This window comes from Argiope bruennichi, chromosome 9, assembly GCF_947563725.1.
Source record: "Argiope bruennichi chromosome 9, qqArgBrue1.1, whole genome shotgun sequence".
NCBI classification, from domain to species: domain Eukaryota; kingdom Metazoa; phylum Arthropoda; class Arachnida; order Araneae; family Araneidae; genus Argiope; species Argiope bruennichi.
The window spans coordinates 51,467,204-51,483,763 of NC_079159.1; the positions used below are offsets into that span (position 1 = coordinate 51,467,204).

The 16,560-nt window shown below is 27.7% G+C and overlaps 1 protein-coding gene, 1 long non-coding RNA gene and 2 other non-coding genes across 7 annotated transcripts in view; 3 read left to right on the forward strand and 1 right to left on the reverse strand.

Annotated features, from left to right (window-relative positions):
* Positions 1-347: 347 nt before the first annotated feature.
* Positions 348-420, forward strand: Trnaf-gaa (transfer RNA phenylalanine (anticodon GAA)). Its single transcript has one exon. It is a non-coding gene; the product is annotated as a tRNA-Phe (tRNA).
* Positions 421-3,769: 3,349 nt separating this feature from the next.
* Positions 3,770-16,560, reverse strand: part of LOC129984607 (uncharacterized) — a 57,462-nt gene continuing 44,671 nt past the window's right edge. For both annotated transcript variants that reach the window (XR_008785504.1, XR_008785505.1), the window contains exons 2-3: positions 7,343-7,429; positions 3,770-3,993 (exon numbers count right to left, since the gene is read on the reverse strand). This is a non-coding gene — a long non-coding RNA (uncharacterized LOC129984607). The remainder of the gene's footprint in view (positions 3,994-7,342; positions 7,430-16,560) is intronic.
* Trnai-aau (transfer RNA isoleucine (anticodon AAU)) lies at positions 6,047-6,120 on the forward strand. Its single transcript has one exon. It is a non-coding gene; the product is annotated as a tRNA-Ile (tRNA).
* LOC129984605 (uncharacterized) overlaps positions 9,718-16,560 on the forward strand; it is a 28,752-nt gene continuing 21,909 nt past the window's right edge. For 2 of the 3 annotated variants that reach the window (XM_056094531.1, XM_056094530.1), the window contains exon 1: positions 9,718-9,853. In XM_056094531.1, the coding sequence (XP_055950506.1) occupies positions 9,787-9,853 (67 nt within the window). In that variant the 5' untranslated portion in view covers positions 9,718-9,786. The remainder of the gene's footprint in view (positions 9,854-16,560) is intronic. The other variant, XM_056094532.1, reaches the window with a different exon arrangement.

Here is a 16,560-nt window from a genome sequence, read left to right on the forward strand (position 1 = left end):
TACGAAAAAATAGAAAAATTTTCATAAACAAACCATATAAAGGGCTTTGAATACAACAATTGTATAGTGAAATATAAGATTGACATCTAAAGTCCTGAACATTTTTAAAGAAGCGAAAAATTCTTTATTGCTCTTTAAATTAGTAAATGCTTAAAAGCTGAATTCTGTTTTAGCATGGCACCATACAAAATAGTTCAAAATGCTCTAAAAGGAAGATTGTTTGAGCTAGAAATACCAAAATAAAAAGTTTTTAGAAAAGACACCTACAAATCACAAAAATATTTAATAACTTTTGTGAAACAGGCCGAATATTTGAATCTAATGATTAAAATGACACATTGTCGTGTGCCGAAATAGCTCAGTTGGGAGAGCGTTAGACTGAAGATCTAAAGGTCCCTGGTTCGATCCCGGGTTTCGGCATAGTGCGTTTCTTTTTTCCACTCTTCATTTTTTTGCTAAGGTGTGTAGTAACAATTTATTTTATTTTTAAAACTGTAATTCCGTACTTTTGTTTTAAATTAAAAACACTTTTATTAAAGGACGTCTTTTAAATTTTATAAGAATTATTTGTTAAGTCTTCTAATTTTTAATTCATAGTTTCTTTCATATTGCAGAGACTCACTTACATGTACATAGTTAATAAAAATGCAAAAAAAGTTAAGGGAATATTAAATAATGAAAAATTTTCAACTGTAACAAGCAAACATATATACTTTTCTCGAAATTAAATTATTTGAAAGAGGATAAAGTGAAAGAGGACTAAATTTTATTACAGAGGTACTTGGTTAATTCGAAATAAATAGAAACACAAAGAGAATGCGATTTTTTCAAAAATTCTTATTAAGAAAAACTGATTTTAAAAGTAATTACAACAAAAGAAAACAATGATTTTTAAATTTCAAAGAGAGTTTTTGAAAATATTTAAACGTTTTAAAGAACAGTAAAAAATGACTAAACTACCAATAAGTACTTTTTATAAATAAAGAAAATGATGATACATTTACTCTTAATTCATTAAGAAACAATTGCATTAGATGAATTTAAGAAATGATATGCAGCACTTGGAAGCCAACAAATGTACTGTATACTTCAAAATAAACAGTACAATTCATATCTAGCGTAAAATTTTAAAAATTGAAAAATTCTGCATGTTTTTTTTTTTTATTGAATATATTACATCAAAAGTGCAATATATTTCAATAGTCAATTAAATGAAAAAATAAATTTCACTTTTTATCATCGGAGAACATAAATGTCAGATGTATTTAACTAATAAAAGCAATTCTGATATAAAGGCAGTAATTTATAATTTTAAGTTTTGATTATTAAAACATAAATTCGAATTACAGGCTGGCTACCTCTTCATATGTATGATTAAGAAACTTAACGGACGTGGGAAAAATTCGATTATAAACGAATTCGAATTTAAAATTTGCGAATTCATTCAAAATTGGCTACAATAAATTTATTCCCTTTCCTTAGTGTATTTGAATTCAATATTAAAGATCTGAACAAATTTGTTGCCTTTGAAACAATTATCTTAATTAAATTTTTTATCCTTAAATTTAAATTAACAGTACGCGTATTTTGGTATTCAAAAAAGAATATAAGATCTATTAATCTATGATAAATTATATCGGATATTTTTTTAATCTATAATAAACTGTTACTTGAATCTCAGAAATAAATTCAAAGCAATATGGTCTTTCAGTAGAGCAAACTACTTGGGGAAACTTATTCGGCAAATGAAAGTATTATTTCTTTACGTAACATTTTCATCTGATTAGTTTATTCCGGATTATCTAGTTTCATTCACATAATTAACGGGAGATTAATTTTTTGATTGGACTCAAATTTCTGGTTATTTGTTTCAAATGTTCTAACTTATAAAATTTTTTACCTGGTACTTGTGCTGCCATCTATCTTTATTTGACGTAAATTAAAATGCAGAAATTTGTTGATGCTCGGGTGCTTTTATCTATATTCAAATATTGATACTGTTTTTCATTAAAAAAAAAAAAAAAAAATTGATGTCAAGCGCAAAACATTATTTTGACTATTCTGGGCATGCACATAAACCACTTCAAATTCTGTATTAATTCTTTAAAATATGAAAGTAAAATATAAAAAAAAATGTGCTAAGAAATGATATAAGTGTACGAAAGCCTACCTCTAATAAATATGAATGCATAAGAAATAACAAAACAGAAAAAATATAGTTGTTGTTAAAACTCCTTTTGTATATTTGTTTCAAGACATTAATTATAATTGTTAAACTAATTACAATCATGCTAAATTTTAAGAACAATGCAACTTTATTTTCTTATGTTTTGTTTCTTTTTCTATTAATTAAAAAGAGAATATTTTTTTGTTTAGCGTATGTATAGAGACATTTTAATAGCAGATATTTTGTTTAGAGTACTTTTTATAAAGCAGATGGCTAGCTTTAAATGTACGAAATTTGGCACAAAGATACATTTTAGGGTGAAAATGTTCAACTCTGAACTATGCTTTTAAAAATTTAATTAATTAAAAATTGGGTGAAACGGAAACATTTTTCCATAATAATATCCGAAAATATAGTATCAGGAAACAAACGGATTTTTATACCACCTAAAAATTTTAAATTATCTTTTCTCTGATACCAATTTACTTGTACCGATTTTTATCTAAATTTAATAAATTAATAAAAAACATTTTAAAGTTTATTTTGCGATTAAATTTAAAATTCATTGTCTTCAAATTGTTTTCATTAATATGAAATCATGTGTTTGTTGTATCATGTGTTTTTTTTTTTCAATTATAAATAATCAAAACATTAAAATTTGGACTTTTACTAGTTTATTCTTAAAACCTAAATTTTTAATAAAACTTTTAATTTGTTTTATTTTTTGTTATTATAGACAAGACTTAACTTCAAAAAGAAACAAAAAGAAGAAATTTTTATAGTTGCACATTTCTAAACACTATTCATTTCTATATTATAATTAGATGTACAAAAAATTTATCATCGCTTTTTAAGTTGTAGTTCTCTTTGCATATTGATAAACACTAAATTTCTTAATGTATTAAATAAAAATTCCTTAAAATATTTTTTTAATTATGAAGCATATTTAATATTACAGGAAAAAAACTCAATATTAAAATAGTTCATTTATCATCCTGTTCCGTTTTATGAACACGTTTCGATTCCGCAAGTAAGTTAGTTTATACTTAATCATTTTCTTTTTCTGATAAAATTTTAAATTTTAGGTGCGATAGCATTAGAAAAAGATCATAAAAGAACATTTTGTACTGAACTAAACAGCTGTAAGGCTTCTGAAATACATCGAATTTATATAGCTATAAAAATTTGAAATTTAAAAATATTTTGCAGGGAAAATCAATTGAACTAAGCGACAAATAAAAGATTTTACTGAAATAGTTCTCTCTTTGTAATTTTGGTTAAGTAGCCGGTCGACAGGGCTACCAAGAGGTGAAATAAAATTTCATTGAAAAAATTATTTTAATACATCAAAATAAATTGTTAAAGAACGGTTTTTATTCATCAGCGCTTACATATAAAATGACACCACTATCTGCAGTTTATGAGAAGGTAAGTAAGTGTAAGATGTATACAAAACATTTAAAGAAATGAATTACTGATGAAAATTCTTTTTAAAATAATGAACTATTGTTTTGCGGTTTATTTGATATAAGAAAAACAAATTTCACAGTTGTTATTCATTTATTTTATTATGTTTTTTTAATATTGTAACAACAACGTACATAATTTTTTGTAATGCACAGCACGCCACATTCACATATAAAATTAATTCAACTTGTTTTTTAATATCGTCATCTATGACGAATCAGCAAGTGAGGATGACGAATTAGGTCACGTGACCACTCATAACGCATTGATCGAAGCAAGCATCCTTTCATTGCTTGGTTGGGCAACTCGTTGCGATTGCGGAAGCAGATCCACTTGCAAAAGCTGAGCAGATGTTCCAACTGCAAAAGAAAAAAATGTTTATTATTCACTTTTGATTCACTTGACTTGTTTCATGGTTTTTAATATGTAATTCTGTAATCGATTTATCATTCATTTTCTAATATGTCAGAGTTTTAAGGGTTTGTGCCTTTACCTTTTCTGCAATAGCAATACATTATTTTAATATTTTTAAAATTTTAACTGTTAACCGATGACTTAAATATATTTTAATCGATTCGAATGACTCCACCTGGTAAATAAATTACAATAAAGTGCCCCCCCCTTTTTTTTTAAGATTTCATTCTATTTATAATAAAGAACAATACATTATAGACTTAAAAGCAAATAATGTTTAAAAAAATAAATTTTTATTTTTTTATACAGCTGAAATTTATAATACGGAGAAATAGAAGAAGAAAGAAGGCATTAGTGTACTCCTTAAAATAATATTGAATGAATTAATACAGTTTAGCTACAGTAGATTTTTTTCCATAGTAAAAGTCTAGGCTTAAAATAAATGTTTAATTTCATGGAATTCTTTCTATAATTTTAAGATGCGTAAAGATTATATATGGTTTCACATAGTCCCCCTCCCCATATTCAAGCAGCTTGAGCAATAACTTACAATGGATGAATACAATAATAACAAAAAACACGATACTGCATTTATATTAATTATTTTTATGAGCAAACAAAGATTTTTCCAATAGCTTCAATAAAATGCAGTGTTTTTCTTTTCTTTTATTTAGTATACACAGAAAAGCAAAGGAAAGCACTACACTTGAGTAATACTGATAGAACTTAAAAATTTAAATTTACTTTAAAGTGAAATGATAAGCATTTTTTCAGAATATTTAATAATAAAAAGTTAAAGATGATTCAATCTTATATTTCAAAATATCGCAGCATGAAAATAGTTTCATTCATCTACCTTTTATTCATTAATTATGTATTTACTTTTAATATACAGTAGCAATAATGAGCACACACACACACACGCACACGTACACATGCGCGCACGCATTTTATATTATTGCAATATAATTACAGAAAAGAATTATATAAAAATTTAATAATTTTAAAGATGATTTAATGAATCTAATTTTCCAAGAGTCCTTTAAATATTTAGAGGACACTCCACATTTTCTAACTAGGCTACTGAATTATTGTTTGAAAATTATTTTCCGACTTTTTTTGTTGTTGGAATGAAGCATTTTGAACTATATATTGTTAAATGCAATTATCTTTTGCAAAATGCTTCATATCTCTCTCGTAATATATTATTAAAAAAGGCAGAAATAATTTAAACTTAATAATTAAATTTTTTTATATTATAATGAGGGTTCAAATTATATTAATTAATTAAACATGCTTGAATGACAAGTATTAAATATTTTCTGTAATTATTTTTTCAAGAACTGTGGTTTTTTTAAAATTTTTATGATACATATTCTTTATTATAACTTTATAAACATGTAATTGATTTGAAAACTAGAAGGCATCCTCGGAATTCCATAAAAAATTTCTAATTTTAAGCGTTTTTTAAAAAGTAAGTAAAGTAAATAATTGGTATATTGAAATATTGCAAGTGTAATCTTTACATTTTTGCTAATTAAAAAAAATTGTTAAGGTTCTTTTTTTTTTTAATTTGTAAGATTAGTGGAATTTAAAGATCTTTATTCAGAATTAACAAGAATAATTTTTAAAAATCTTATTCCATTTTTGAAAAAAATAATATGCTCTGTTATTTTAATAAAGGAATGATTATTCTTTATATATACTATTTCTATTAACTTCGCGGTGCTGTAAGTTTCTAGTATTTTCATGATGAATGATTCATTATTAAAAACAGTTTTAAAAAATGCAGCTAAACAACAGTTTAGAAAATTACAATGAGTCTATCTTTCTTTTTTATTTATTTTTTTTTATTTTGAAATTGTGTATAAAAAGCAATTTTCCCCCAACGAAGTATTTTTCATACTGAAGAAGGTCACCAGATGGCAGCAAAAAATACTATGACGAACTTGTTTTTTTTGCTTCATTCTTGATGTTACCTAGCCTCCCTACAACCGAGGCCCATTAGCTCAGTTGGTTAGAGCGTCGTGCTAATAACGCGAAGGTCGTGGGTTCGATCCCCCCATGGGCCAAAATGTTTTTGTCTGACGAAATTTGTTGGTTCTAAACTCTAAAACCTTCAGAATGCAACTTAAATAGGCATTTGGCGTCATTAACGCCTGTAGAACAAATTAAATTATACATTTTTTTTCCACCAAGAACACTTTTTTTTACAGATCAAATTCAAATTACTCAATAGAATTTTTTTATCCTCAAAAATACTATAAAGCAAAAGATAAGTTTCGTGGTAATTGCTAAATTTCTAATTAATAAAAAATATTTTTTTTGTAAAAAGCATTAAAATGTGTTATGGATTTCCATTTTTGTCCACCAGTTCTTTGTCCACCATAGTAATAATACTAATTAAGTCATGGCAATCGACTTTAATAATATACAACCTATTACAACAACAAAAAATGTTTTAAATTATATTTACATAAAAAAAAAAAAACAGCGAGTAATTTTATTAGTTTGTTATGTCTTACACAGCAAAATCATTTTGAGAATGAAATTGGCGAAATAGGTTCAGTTGTTAAGGTTGTTGGGAGGGGACTGTCAAAGCTTTATTTCGCAATATTTATAAAAACTGGAGAACGTTAGGAAGCAGCCGATCATTGATTATGTAACTAGAAGTCGTAAGCTTTCATATGAAATAAAAATTTTCGAATTCAATTCTGTGGATATGGCTAAGGAATTCTGTCATTCCCCCCCCCTCAAAAGTCAAGTTCTAAGTTTCTAAGATTTTAGAATTCCAGAAAAAGTTTCAGAAATTTTAGAATTTTTAAAAATTAATTCTAAATTGATTTTGAGTGATAATTAACATTAGTATAGTTTATAGGTTTTTATTCAAATACAGAACATTTCCTTTTCAATTCGGGATTTAAAAAACTAGTTTAATTCGATTAAATAAAGAAATTTAATCTTGCAAATGATATTCAGTGTTTTCAAAACGATTGCAAACAAAGGGATTTTTAATAAATTTGCTTGGTTTTTGCTTGATAAAAAAATTTAATTTTGTGTTTAGAGCGTTCTTTTTATTTTTTTTATTTTTACCCCTTTTCTTTCTTTCTTTAAATCTTAAAGTTTTCTTTTTTTTCCTTTCTTTTTTTTTAATAAAAATAAAGAAGTTTTCAAACTGACGGTGTTTGTGGAATTAAGAATTTAGTGTAAAATTAAACAATTTAATTCTTTATATTTTCTTTTTATATGCATATCTTTTTCATTTAAAATTGTGAGTAAATGTTTTTTACTTACGAATGACACTGCAGATCAAAAACACCAAAAACAGAAGAACTTGAATGTATTCCATCGTTCTAGATTGTTGAGGTGCTCACTTATTATCTAAAAATGAACAAATGAAAGTGAAAAAATTATATATAATTAAATAATAAAGGAAATTGAAAATTTGAATAAAAGGGAAGATATTTGGATTATTAGCCATTCAAAAGGAGTTTATAGGGCTACGAGAAAACGACTTTTACAATTCCGCGTTGCAAACGATATTTAAAAAACAAAGAGTAAAAAGCTTTTTAAATTGATGAGTCATCACTGGTATTAACAAAGGCTATTTTTTTCTTACTTTACGTATAAAAAAGCTTATAAATCTTTTCCGAATTACTTCTTTAGTTTTCTTACCTAAAATCTCTCTCTATATATAATGGTGTACATGTATACAGTGTGTCTCAAATAACCGCGGCTTTTATTCCTGAAATATTGATCATAGACATATACTGTAAATTACAAAGTTGCGTAAAAAAAGGTGTCAAATGTTATGAAATCGATTAAAATTTTCAGGGGATTAAACTTCAAAACAAACAAAATTTAAATTTTTATTCGGACCCCGTACAAAAAAATTCCGAATGAGTAAATTGTGCACCATTCTCTAATGAGGTCATGTACAAAATTTCAGCAATTTATCACAAAAAGTCTCAAAGATATGAAACTGAATAAATGCTGACTTAAACCACTTTTCGATGCCTGGATATGAGTTGGCAAAGATTAATATTCATGTCGGATGTTCGTGTTATAGGGGTTTTATACAAATTAACAAAGAAAGTAATGATTGAATAAATAAATAAATAATAATTTTGCTATTTATTGGTTCAAAAGTATTAAAAATGTGTAGAAATAATAACTTAAAGGAAAGATTACTTAAAAGAAAGATTACATAAGATTTTTTACAAGTTCACTAACTGTGCTATTTTTAAGTTATATTCTGTAATTCATGATATAATATTTTAAAGTATTTTTCAGGAATCATAGATTCTAAAATTTGTATTTATAAAGCAAATTTTATTTCCTTATGATGCATTCCTGAGTCGCGTCATCTGCACTGAAGCTGTAAACATTTGCATTTTTATTTGTGATTGACCCTTCATAAACTTTGTTTTAATATATCTTTGAGAGTTTTTATGATAAATTTCTGAAATTTTGTACATGGCCTTATTAGAGGATGCGACACATTTTACTCATTTGGGAATTTTAAAAAATTTAAATTTTGTATTTTTTAAAGTTTAATCTCCTGAAAATGTTAATCGATTTCATAACATTTTGCACCTCTTTTTACGCAACTTTTTAATTTACAGTATATGTCTGTGATCAATATTTAAGGAATAAAAGCCGCGGTCAAGGTTTTTGGGACACCCTGTATAACGATGAATATGTATACTCATACACAATTATGTTATAACAACTTTTAATAAGTAGCGCATTTTAGAATAAATCAGTCATTGGTTAACTGCAACTTTTAATAAGTGTAGTAACAACTTTTAATAAGTAGCAAATTTTGGAATAAATCAGTCAAGGGTTAATGCCTATTGGCTTATCTATTTGTACGCTAATCCCGACGTCCTGGCATAGGGGTAGCGCATCTTCCTCATGATTGGGGCGTCCCGGGTTCGAATGCCAGTTCAGGCATGGCTGTTCTTCATCTGTGAGGTGGGTGAATGTGCCCCCCTGAAAAAAGGGGTTGTGCTAGCGAATGTGTAAGTTTCATCTTCATATGAGCTAGAAGTCAGAATTCTGCCCTCGGGTGCTCAAGGGTCTTTACCCTCAGAAGCTACTGCCTCCCTTTCCGTGGTAAAGCGGACACGACATTATCATCATTTGTATGCGAAAAATACAACGAGTAAGATAAATGAAATTTTGTAAAGAATTCATATTGTTTTTTAATTTAAATTCTGCTCCGTTTATATAGGTATTCAATGCCACTTTCATCACAATTTCAGTTTCTACTATGCTCTTTTATAATGTCATCAGATAAGAAGGAACAATGTTTTTCTACCTATGCAGCCTGCTTTAATAGTTTAATCATCTTGAAAGTTAATATTCCAGGCGAACAATTTTGTAGTCAAAGGGATTAAGTTTCGAATAAATCTGGAATCACTGTTGTACATTTTAAATTCTTTTAAACGAAAAGCAAAGTTTCAAATTCATGATTTCTTTTTTCTTCATTATCTTACATCAGTTTAAAATATCAGAAACGCGTGATGATCAGTCAATATTTTAAGGAACATCGGCGTAAGAAGAAATACAGTTGCAGTTACATTAGGAACAACCTTGAAAACTTTGTTGTGAAAACGATATACTGCAAACAAAATTGAAAATTCACCTTAAAACAGCCGAGTCACTAAGAATAATGCTTTGCATTCGAGCATCCTTTACATGTCTGAAAGTTCGTTTTGAGTTGCTATAATGTAATGCTAACATCCCTTTCAAAATTTCCCATTCATCGGTCAAAGAATCATTTTTTTTGGAAGCACAAAGGTATGAAATTATTCCATATTTGACAGTTTGTGATACATCTTAATCGTTTGTATTTCTATCGCGCAGATTTCGCAGTTAAAAAGTGTATCTCACATCGTTAGTTGAAATCGTTTGCTAAATTAAAACAGTTTTTATTTATTCACTCTTTTAGAAATATTTACAAAATTGAAATATTAAAGCTATATTTTATTTCATAAAGAGCATTATTAACTAAATTGGCATAAAGTAGGCAAATAAATAATGTGATGTATACTTTTCATCTTTAGTTTAATTTAGTTAATGTGCCATTTCTTTAAGCATGCGTCTACCAGAAAAAACAAAGTAATGTGTGTATATACATACAAAAAAAGACCATCCATGATCTTGAATCAAAATATTCAATATATCCATTATCATTTTGCAATATTTTAATTGTAATGGTTTGCGCAGGCGTACGAGATTCACATTCTTAATAATGTCCAATTGTTTTATTTTAAACTTTTTTTACTCATTTTTTTTCCTTGCATTTTGTTTTATTATTTCATCCATATCAAAAATAAAATGGATGATAGATTTAAATTTAGATATATTTTATTGTGTCATTATGTGATGTAATTAATGAGATCGTTTTTTAACGAAAGTGTAGTTTTGTTTCTATACAAGTCTGTTAAAAAATTAAAATAGAAGTCGTTAATTATGATCCCAATATTTAGAAAGTTTTATTTGTCTGAAAAAAAAAAACATCGAGATTTTCTCAATCTCCGAATTATGCTTTATGATAACGCTTAAAAATAAAAAATAAAAATATTTTAATTGCTTATGCTTTAAAATACAATACTTATGCTTTAAAATAAAAAAGAAGATAAAATTAAAAATTGTTGTACCAGTGGAGTGTGTTACCAACCATTCATAATTATCATCCATAAAAATCCTTTCGAATGCACTTGATTATTCTGGATTTTCCTATTATTTTCGATTTTATAATTTTTATGTTTTTCGATGATAACATAGGAAGCAATTAAATGAAAATAACCACTTTTATGACATTTTAAAGTCAAAATTTTTCAATTCGATTGTAATAATTTTAATACACTGCTATTTTCCCCCTGATTATCGTATTTTTTTAATCATAACTTTTGTAATAGGTATAAAATCAATCTTTACTTTATATTAAAAAACAGGCCACACGTTACAACCTCAATAATTAAAAACTAATACTTTCATGGTAAAAAAAAAAAGTGCACATTTTTGAAACAGATCTTTCTTCATTGTGAAATTAAGTTTAAAATCTAACTCAGATTAGTGATTCTGGTTTGTAGACATATGCCAATTAGGTGAATTAACTAATTTGGTAAACTAATTAGGTTACAGTTAAATTTACCAATTTAACACTTTTTTTTTCAGGTTATATTCAGTTTGAAATTGTAAAAACATTGAACCAAATGCATTTATTGAATTTAAGTGAGAAAAAATTTCCCTCATAACTTTGAGGACAGAGAAAGATACGACGAATAAAATAACTTTTGCCAAATTTTATAGATCTAAAATGGAAAAAAATCAACAGAATTTCGAAACTGATTTTTTAAAAACAGATTACACTGCTTTAGTTATATATGTTTCACATACATGGATGAAAAAAATTCCTAAAAGAAAAATGAACTCAAAAATAATTTATGATATTGCATGATTGCAGATATTTAAGATATTAATAAAAATGCTCAAAACTTTTCCACTCACAATTCTTCTACAGATCTAAAAGGGAATACGTATATCATTTTTTGCGTAATGTTTTTATGCGGCGGAAAATAAAATAGGCCGATAAAAAGCAGTTAATTAATGGAGTATACAAAGAAATTAAATTAAATTTATTTATTAAACGAAATTTATTACAAAATTTGGAACTAACATGGTTTCATAGCTACAGTGGCTCAAACAATTGAGAGTACACCTTACTTTTACTTGATAAATCCGACTTTCATTATAAATAACACATTACCGAGAAGTGCAAACATGTTTTTATTTTTACCCATAAAAAATGGTTTAATTTAGAGTAAAAATAAAGAAAAATCAACGAAAAACTTCTAAATTGAAAAATTTCAGAAGCCTTTTAAATAAACATACTCAGATTTTTGCCTCAAAAAATTCAGAGTACACCAATGAAGTTTTTGCAATATCACGCATAGAAATAAAGTGTCACTATTAAATTGCATGTCTTTTGGCTCTTATAATGGCCTCTAAACGTCATGGTACCGATTCAAACAATTTTTGGCGGTATCTGAAAATATTTTATACCATTTTATATCTAATTTTGTATTTATGAACCACCTTTTCGAGTATGGCCCACGAATATTCAATGGCATTGATGTTGGGGTAATGTGGTGGTGTGTGTAACTGCTGTTTACAATGAAAAAAACATTACATTTTGATTTTAAGTGCATTCTGTTTGGGGTCATTGTCCTGCTGGAAAATGGAATATCCATCTATACCCAAATTTTTAACATTTTCCTTTAGATTGCTGCGACTGTATGGTTCTTCCAACTTGCTGCAGAAACTTCTCAAATCCTAGGCAAAAGTGTAAGTGCTGAAATTGTGCGAAATGCCATTAGAGAAGCTAGATATAAAAGTCGCATTGTTAGAGTGAAACCGTTCATCAGCTTGCAAATTCAAATAAAGCATTTAAAGCTTTCAGAAATTCATCAATTGAAGACCAATAGCTTTTGAAAGGAAGTTATATTTAGTAATGGAAAAAAAAAAAAAAACTCAACATTTCTGGCAGTGACAGCCATCGTACTGTATAGAGAAAACCCAATACTGCTTTGGATCCAAAAAATTTACGTCCTACTGGTAAACACGGTAGTGACTAAGTCACGATTTCAGATTGCATGGCTTCATCCGGGGTAGGAAATTTAACTTTTATAGATGGCATTATAAACCATATGGTTTACTTAGATATATTTTGCAGCAATCTAAAGGAAAGTGCTAAAAATTTCGGTTTAGATGGAAATTTCATTTTCCAGTACGACAATGACCCCAAACAGAATGCTCGTAACGTCAAACTGTGGTGTCTTTTTTATAGTAAACAGCAGTTACATACACTACCACAGTACCTCGACATGAATGCTATAAAATATTCATGGGCCATATTCGAAAAAGTGGTTTAAAAACACTAAATTAAAAACAAATCCTATTTGAAATAAGTGTTGCAAGAAGAATGGGATAAAATATCTTCAGATACCGCTAAAAATTGATCGGATCGGTACCATGACGTTTAGAGGCCATTATAGAAGCCAAAAGACATGCAGCTTAATAGTGACACTTTATTTCTATACAAGATATTGCAAAAATTTCATTGGTATACTCTCAATTTTTTGAGGCAAAAATCTGAGTATGTTTATTTAAAAGGCTTCTGAAATTTTTCAGTTTAGAAGTTTTTCGTTGATTTTTCTTTATTTTCACCCTAAATTAAACCATTTGTTATGGGTAAAAATAAAAACATGTTTTCTCTTCTCGGTAATGTGTTATTTATATTGAAAGTTGAATTTATCAAATAAAAGTAAGGTGTATTCTCAATTTTTTGAGCCACTGTATATTTAATTCGACAAATAAAAAAAAGGCGCAAACGATTATTTAATTTAAAAATAGAAACTGTTATAAAACTATTGGTCCAAACGATTAATTAAAAAGGAAAAATGGGAGAAAAATCAGTAAATATTTTTACAAGATATTTTAAAAATAGAAGTCATAATTTAAAAAGAGAGACAGAGAGAAAATTCGAATATTCTCTCTTTCTCGAGCAACAAATTTTTCTTTTTGGGTTTTATAAATTTCAGAATTTCTTTTGTTTCATTTGTAATTAATTCTTTCTGATTAAACTTCATCAAACTTGATTTAATCTGTGGAGAGAGAATATGTAAGATTGGAATTTGTTTTGGTAAATATCATGCAGCAACTTTGAAAAGAGAAGAGAGAGAAATCTTCATTTGAAAAAAAAATTACGGTGCTTCTAAAAAGAATGATCTAAAAACCGTGAAATAAAGAATATAGAATAAAATCTATCCATTTTATTTTGTGGAAGCTAGTATTTTATTTACTCCTGGTTTTTTTATTTATGTTATTTCATCATTTCAGCTATGACGATAAAAAAAATCACTCAGTATTTTATTTTTGACTAAAATGGATCGTCTCTTTGGATGTCGTTTCACCTTAATCACGGTTGGTTACATCTTCGGTCTTTTACTATTCTTCTATCAGATCAATTTATCTTTTGTCTCAAATCGACCATTTATTTGCTATGTCTTAGTCATTCAACAGAAACGTCAGTTGTTTCCTGGTAACATAGAAATTCCATTAAACATTTTGTGTGTGTTTTTGTGTTTGTGCGTCTACTGTAAATTCTTAAAGATTCACTACGAATGAATCAAACCACTTTAAGAAATATTAATCTATTATTTTAACTTTGATGATAGATTTCGCCATTTTACTGTTTCATTTAATGCACCTTATGAGGCCCCTCTTTTAATCAGGACTAGATTATCAGATAGGCAAAGCAGATAACTGCCTGGGGTGTCCGTTTGTCAAAATTATTTTCGGTGTGGTGGTTTCAAGGTAATATAATTGCATGCTTCCATTCGATTTACAAAGAAGATTTATTCAAATTAAAATCAAGAAACGTTTAAAGTTTAAAATCAGTTAAGGTTTTTTTTTTTCTTCCTCATAAATGAAAGAGGATTATCTTAAGAACATTATTCTTATGATTTCTTTTTTCATGTTTTCAAATTCGTATCAGATCAGTGTGATCCAGTTTTTTTTCTTCACTTGGCTGATTGACTTAATGGCTTTAGCAAATTTTGCTTCGAACTAATTAGATTATTTAAAAAATAATATAATTTTTTTAAAAAAATGCATTACAATTTTATGTTTTTATTTATTTATTGTTTGCTCGGGATACCGAATCCAGCTGTTTAGATGAAGACTTTAATCTAATACCCTTTTAAATTTCGATTAGTTATGATATTTGTCACTTAAAAACTGCTTATACAGAGGTTAAAAAAAATCAGTAAATTTTTATCTGGTCTTTAAGCTGAAAGGGAGATTGAAACTGGCATTATCTTAGGTCTTTACAAGGTTTAATCTGGCTCAGCTTTTAATGATTAGTTAATTTAGTTTCACATTTTACTCCATGTTTGACTTAATTAATACTAGTCGCCTTTGGCGACCAGCCGGTTCGCCAATCTTAATGCTTGTTAAAATTTTAACAATTAAATGTTTTATGGAACTCCTACTTTAATAACTTCTTCACTAATATATTTTAAAGCTTCAAAATTTAATAGTCATATAATTCATTCATAATATTATAAAGGTCTTTAGCCAAAACGTAATATGTATCTCTAATTTTCTACTCTCCCGTAGAATTTATGCTTTAAATTAAAGTGGAAATGATTAATCTGCAATTAATAAATGAACATTTTTTGCTGAACATATATGAACATTTTCGGCTGAAATAATCAGCCGAAAAATCTTAAACCTAGCCTCATTACTGTTGGGGCAAAAAATTGAACCCTTACTCATTTGGCGTTGGGGAAAATGAAGATTTTTTTGGCGGGAAAGTTAGTTTTTAATTAATAATTAAAATTCTAATTAAAAATTCAAAAAAGGGACCCGAGGTGCACATTCCCGACCTCCAAGGTATACATGTACCAAATTTGGTAGCTGTAGGTCGAACGGTCTGGCCTGTAGAGTGCCAACACACACACACACATACACACACACACACACACACACACACACACACACACACACACACACACACACACACACACACACACACACACACACATAATGATCTTTATTATAATTATAGAAGATACAGATGTTAATGATTTATTTAAGTTAAATTTTTATTTTAATAACTTTTTAAAAATAAATAGCTTTTTATTTATTTTTTAATATACGGAGCGTATTTTTTAAGGAAGTACTGTTTTGAAATTCAGCCGCCTGCAGCCGCTGTTTCACGCATGCGCTTTTATTAGCTACTACTGTTAACTTGCCACAGAAGCCATTATAGAAGAACTAGACAGGATTTACATTTGTTTTTCAGTTTTTAAAATATCTTAGAGGATTGAAAATCCTGCCGACTGTGAAATACGCTCTTTCTTCCGTTTGTTGAGTGCGAAAGGTCTGAAAGCGGATGAAATTGATCAGCAGATTAGTGAAGTATATGAAATTATCATTAAGAGCGAAGGAATAGAAAAAAAATGAGTTAAAGCATTTATAGGTGGCTACACGTATGTGCCTGCTGAGGAACGAAACTGGCCATGTTGTATCATAACTGAAAACGGAAAAAGAAACGAGAAATGATGAAGAAAGCTGATGGAAAAGTTAAAACGGACAGACGCATTACGATTTTATCTTTATTTAATGAATTCCTTTCATTTTCATCGAATGAATTTCCAGCAATTAAAAAAGTATTGTGGTGATCAGGGCCCAAATGGTCGTGCTGCAGTGATTATCAAATCAGGGGTAGATTTCTATAACAATCGGTGGCGTATTTATGTGTTTTGGCAGTCCTAGGCAGTAAGCATTGTGAAGGCCCTCATTTAATAAAATGATCAATTTAGTTCCGCATTTAAATAAATTTAGTTCCGCCATTTTTCAAAATTAATCAGCAATTAATGATTTGTGTTATTTAATGTTTAATATATATTTTTTGTTAATCTTTTTTTTTGTTT